Here is a 6124-nt window from a genome sequence, read left to right as displayed (position 1 = left end):
AGCTTATCTTGCTAACACACACACACACACACACACACAGTCTTGTTTAACTATCCTTGTGGGGACCAAACAATTGATTCCCATTCAAAAATCTATTTTCCCTAACCTTAACCCCCTAGACCTAATCCCTAATTCTAACTGTAAACCCTAAAGTAGCATTTTTCCTTGTGGTGTCCAGCAAAATGACCCTAGTTGGGATATTAAAACCCCAAAAACCACACAGAGCGTAATGCTCTGGCTTACTGCTTCTGAAACATCAAACTATTCCAAAAATAAAAGTGTGCGCACAGTATTGGGTCAAGTCAAAAAGCAACTGAAACATTTAGGCCTATTTACTCATCGGGAATTTATGAGGACCAAGATCTCGCATGCGCCGTATTAGCCTACTCGCCGCTTAAAACCAAGGCTGGCCAGATGTTAATATGCAGCCTGGTTGAGGGGTGAAACTCCGGGAATACATTTTAAAGAGGGGGCTGAAGAGTCAACGTTGACCACATTAATGTAGGGACAAAATAAATAACGGGCATCATGTTGAGAAAATAGTTCCAGATATGTCAGCAGCAGGAGCGACGCGGAAATGTCCACAACGGAGCAACAGCCAAATCCAGGCAAGTAACCATTATCAGAACGTTCTCAAAAATCACAGCGCAGCACATGAAAAGCAAGTGTTACTTGTTCATTTTAGTTTGTATTTGGTCAATAGTGTTGACTTACTTTTTAAAAGATTATTCAGACATCCCCAATGTCAAAAAGGATTTAGTGTCAGATAACCATAAATTAAAAGATTACCGTTACATTGTATCGGGAATCGGACAACGCAACTCCGCTCTCTCGAGAAAAGTTGTCGAGGGTCTGCTACAATGTTGCACAAGTTCAACACTTCGGTTAACGTTTTTGACTGATGTTATTGCCATCATTTATATAATGTTATGTAAAATCTACAATTTCTGAACTTTTTGTCATCTTTACTAAATGTCTCGTTTTTTTGCATTCATGTTCCTTGTTTAAGTGACGGAATGATTGAATGTTATGTTCAAGGAAAGCCCCAAATCAGACGAAATGACTTTATGTGAAATCTAATAGAAGCTACATCTGGGACTTGGTCAATTGAGAGTTACCACTGGGACCATATATTATCAATTTAGTTAAGAATTGGACGCCATTGATATGTCTGTCTTGACAGTGCTTTATTGTATTATTTACATAGGCTATTGTGGAATATTTAGTTCGAGTTGAAATGTGACGGCTACAGTGAATGGGCTTGTGTATAAGATAACCTAGCGTGGAGTTTAGAAGGAGGCGCGAGAGACTCACATACTGCATCTCATTAACTCCTGGGGTTCTTATCACCTCCGTCATTTCCTGTTGTTTACAAAGTCAACTCTCAACAATCCCTCTCTCACTCCACCCCACCCTTTTCCCCCTGTCTTTTTTCTCTTCTAATTTAACCCCCTCCTGTCCTCGTCCTCTCTTCTGTCCTCATCCTCTCTCTCTCTCTCCTGTCCTCTCTCCTGTCCTCGTCCTCTCTTCTGTCCTCGTCCTCCCTCCTGTCCTTATCCTCTCTCCTGTCCTCGTCCTCCCTCCCTCTCTCTCCTGTCCTCGTCCTCTCTCCTGTCCTCGTCCTCTTTCTCTCTCTCCTGTCCTCTTTCTCTCTCTCCTGTCCTCTTTCTCTCTCTCCTGTCCTCGTCCTCTTTCTCTCTCTCCTGTCCTCGTCCTCTTTCTCTCTCTCCTGTCCTCTTTCTCTCTCTCCTGTCCTCATCCTCTCTCTCTCTCCTGTCCTCGTCCTCTCCTGTCCTCGTCCTCTCTTTTGTTCTCTTTCTCCTGTCCTCATCCTCCCTCTTTCTCCTGTCCTCGTCCTCCCTCCCTCTCGCTCCTGTCCTCGTCCTCACTCCCTCTCTCCTGTCCTCGTCTTCTCACTCTTTCCTGTCCTCATCCTTCCTCTTTCTCCTGTCCTCCTCTTCTCTCTCTGTCTATCCTGTCTTTGTCCTCGCTCTCTCTCCTGTCCTCATCCTCTCTCTCCTGTCCTCGTCCTCTCTCTCTGTCTCTCCTGTACTTGTCCTCTGTCTATCCAGTCTGTGGTAGAGGATGACAGCAGCGGGGTCCACTGGAGCGGTCAACGCCGTCTGCACCCAAGACTCCTCCCACTCACCTAAAACAACCTGCCCACAAACCACATGGCCCTGCCCACTCTGCTTCCCACAGCAACAGAAGGATGAGCTCGAAGTCAGACTCCGCCTCCGCTCCCCTCCTGGGGCGTGGCTACTAGCGGGCGTTGTCGTGGTGATGGTGGGAATGTTTGTGGCCGTGGCCGGGTACGCTAGCTCTACCCCTAACCCTGTGGGTGGGCGAGGCAGCTCCCACAGCGAGCGAATGAAACTGCTCGGCCCTGTCGTGATGGGCATCGGCCTGTTCATCTTCATCTGTGCTGGAACCCTGCTGTACGAGAACCGGGACCGCGAGAACCGAAAGCGTGAGAACCTTGAGAACCCTGAGGAGTTGGGGAAACGCAAACAGAAGAAAACAAGGGAACGGCGCCGGGAGAACCGTGATTATGAGGATGTGGAACAGGGGAACCAGAGAGAGCCCTCAGACAGACACTCCCCTCTCCCTGAGTGGTCAGAGTTGAACGTTCTCTCTGTGGGGGCACTGATCTCACTGCTGCCAGGGGAGGGACAGGGGCATGAAGAGAGCGTCAGAGAGGTGGGGGGTAAGGGGGGGTCAACCCTGCTGACCAGAGTCCTGCACCACCAGGACCCCCCCTCCTCCTGTCCCTCCCCAGCTCCCTCCACTGTGTACTCTGACTCCTGTAACTCCAGTGAGATCAACTATAACGTCCAGACAGGCTCCCCTATCCACTCTATTCACCAACTCTGAGATACTACTGTACTCACATCTGTACACGCTTTTCTAAATAAATGCACCACATATTTCTCCATCTCTCTCTGTGGTTTCTATAGGCTGTAGATGCAGTGGAGTGTGTTGGGCATCTCTCTCTACCCCTCTAGGACAGGCAGGGCCAGGGGGAGACAGGGCTAGGTGACGTCAGCTTGTTGTTGTGTAGTAAAGTCTGTCTCAGGGGTGTTTGACTGTATTTGGGCTTGGGGGAGGATTCCACTGCAGACAGTGACTGTGGTGCCATCCTGAATGATGCATGTACACACACTAAATACGGCCAGACATTCTGCTATGGAACAGGCTGCTTTGGAGAACTTTGATTCATGATGTCGTTTTAACTGTAACTCAAAGTTTTATCTAATATTAGTGACTCTGTTTGTCATGGCTGTTCTCCTTCAGGGTTTCTGTTTACACGCACCCAAACTTGGCTCAAGAGATGGACAGAAATCATAGCAATGAAAAGAAAGTGAATGCCTTCTCATAGTTGGCTGTTGGCTGTCCACATGCTTACTCTTTACTTGAGTTAGATGTTACTACCCACTGGCCAATAACTGGTAGAATCCACGTTGTTCCACTTCATTTCAACAAAACATTTGCAAAAAGTCATCAATGTAAGGGAATTGTGTCCTTTTCCCACCCAACTTTTAACCTAAATCCAATGCCATTGTGAATTTGTTTGGTTGATTTCACATTGAATTCACGTTAGCTGACAACTCAACCAAATGTGCCCAGTGGGTAGTCTGTTTGCAGTGCATATATGAAGTATATCTTTGCAGCATGTATGCAGCAAACCTTTGGTCTTTAAGGTACACGAAACCATTAGGATGTTAGACTGTGGCTTTAATTGAATAGAGCCCACAGACACAGATGCAGTAAAAGGGGGGAGGAGGAGGGAGAGATGAAGGGGGAGAGGGAGGGGGGATTTTAATTGTCCTGAGTGTTCTCCTCCAGCCTCCAATTACACTGTGGAACCGACCAAGGGTTTTTTATTGGTATTTCAGGACTGCAGAGTATTTCCTGTGTTGTTTAGACACATGCTGGGATAATGCCATTGAGATTAGTGAGGAACGCCAAGACTGCCTTGCCCTGCACGGCCAGACACATCTACACAACACAGGCACAACACACACAAACACACACAACCGCATGCATGCTTTCACACATGCTAAACCTCACACACCTCGTACTGCTTTTGAACCCATTTACCCCGGTTCACAACCAGTGACACTACCAGGGATTAACCAGTACTTAGTTTCTCGCTTCTGACTATGTTAATACTGGGAAGTGTGTGTTTTTGTGAGTTTAATGCAGCAGCTGAATTATGTGGTCAGTCAGTGTTTGATTGCTAGACTGTAATCCTGAACATCAGATTAAATTCACATGTAATCCCTGCCTGACCCTAACACTTACTCTCACAATGCTCCACCTATGGCCTCCCATAACACACACACACACACACACACACACACACACACACACACACACACACACACACACACACACACACAAACGGGTGCACAAGCACACACCCTCTCTGTCCCACATGGAGATAACCTGTGCATTGTATTTCTGCTCTTGCTGTTGCCTAGGTTTGTTTAACTGTCTGTCTGTCTCTGTGTTACGCAATCCCACAAACCGGACAGTTGTTTAAGTCTCCCTCTAATGTCAGTCATACATTTTATTAGAGTTTATGCAGGATCAGTACTGTAGCCCCCCCCTGGTGGGACTGGGAGCACTGTCTCTAAGCTGCTTAACTCCTCGCTGAGTCAGACGTGTGTTTTACCGAGGAGGGAGACCCTACTGGGGTTACAGGACCAAAGACAGAGGGCTGAATCATAACATCAATCCTAACATGCAAATCACAACTTTGTGCAAATATCCCATTGATCAGTAGATAGTCAGGATCTCAAGTTAGTGTTTCAACCTGGGACACCTGTGACCCACAGCAACAACACCTGTGACCCACAGCAACAACACCTGGGACACCTGTGACCCACAGCAACAACACCTGGGACACCTGTGACTCTCAGCAACAACACCTGGGACACCTGGGACCCACAGCAACAACACCTGGGACACCTGGGACCCACAGCAACGACACCTGGGACACCTGGGACTCACAGCAACGACACCTGGGACTCACAGCAACGACACCTGGGACACCTGTGACCCACAGCAACAACACCTGGGACACCTGTGACCCACAGCAACAACACCTGGGACAGCTGGGACCCACAGCAACAACACCTGGGACACTTGGGACCCACAGCAACAACACATGGGACACCTGGGACCCACAGCAACAACACCTTAACATAAAGTAGGATTTCAATAGCGCCCCCCTTCATGTGGTAGACCAGTCAAGTACAGATGTCCATTAGTCATCTAACCCTCATTGTTGATTTAGGACATCCCATTATTCCCTTTGAGGTGTTTAAACATGTTCATGAAATAATAAAGTGTAACAGGCTTTTTCCAGCGGCCGTGCGAGATACCCTAATCCTCTCCATCTGTTCTTTCCTTTGTAACTTTAAATCCATATTTTTTGCTTTTCGTAGTGTGTTTTTGTAATTACAGGGCTCATCTGTAAAATAAACCGTAGTCTCAGCATGACCCTGTCAAAATAAAGGTTCAATCAAATAAGTATTTAGATCCCATATAAGGAGTATTTCTAAGAATCCAACAGCTGTTTCTCAAAAAAACATTCTCTCTGATGATGCTAATGTGTTAGTTTAATATGGGGGGAAGTACAGATATTTTCATGAGCTAGTGAAATAGCCCAGACTAGTTACAGGCAGATCTTTATCTGAGCCGATTGGTTAACTAAATGTCTTAGCTTTACAATAACACAGTTGTGTAAAGTACTTAAGTAAAAATACTTTAAAGTACTAATGAAGTCGTTTTTGGGGTTATCTGTACTTTACTTTACTATTTACCAGTGTGACCTGACTATTAAAAAACAAGAAAATTATGCCGTCTGGTTTGCGTAATACACTGCTCAAAAAAATAAAGGGAACACTAAAATAACACATCCTAGATCTGAATGAATGAAATAATCTTATTAAATACTTTTTTATTTACATAGTTGAATGTGCTGACAACAAAATCACACAAAAATAATCAATGGAAATCCAGTTTATCAACCCATGGAGGTCTGGATTTGGAGTCACACTCAAAATTAAAGTGGAAAACCACACTACAGGCTGATCCAACTTTGATGTAATGTCCT

The 6124-nt window shown here is 45.9% G+C and overlaps 1 protein-coding gene across 1 annotated transcript; it reads left to right on the top strand.

Annotated features, from left to right (window-relative positions):
- The first annotated feature begins 369 nt into the window (after positions 1-369).
- LOC115180990 (uncharacterized) lies at positions 370-2935 on the top strand. The gene is made up of 2 exons (XM_029743095.1): positions 370-608; positions 2073-2935. Exon 2 carries the CDS (start codon positions 2086-2088, stop codon positions 2872-2874), a length of 789 nt encoding a protein of 262 aa, XP_029598955.1. The 5' UTR covers positions 370-608; positions 2073-2085; the 3' UTR covers positions 2875-2935.
- The last annotated feature ends 3189 nt before the right edge of the window (positions 2936-6124 follow it).

This window comes from Salmo trutta, unplaced genomic scaffold (assembly GCF_901001165.1).
Source record: "Salmo trutta unplaced genomic scaffold, fSalTru1.1, whole genome shotgun sequence".
Classification (NCBI taxonomy): domain Eukaryota; kingdom Metazoa; phylum Chordata; class Actinopteri; order Salmoniformes; family Salmonidae; genus Salmo; species Salmo trutta.
The sequence above is the reverse complement of the archived record's forward strand: the minus strand, read 5'-3'. Positions and strand labels throughout refer to the sequence as shown.

Coding starts and splice junctions, on each gene's coding strand:
- LOC115180990 (XM_029743095.1), top strand. CDS start 2,086: ATGACAGCAGCGGGGTCCACTGGAGCGGTCAACGCCGTCTGCACCCAA.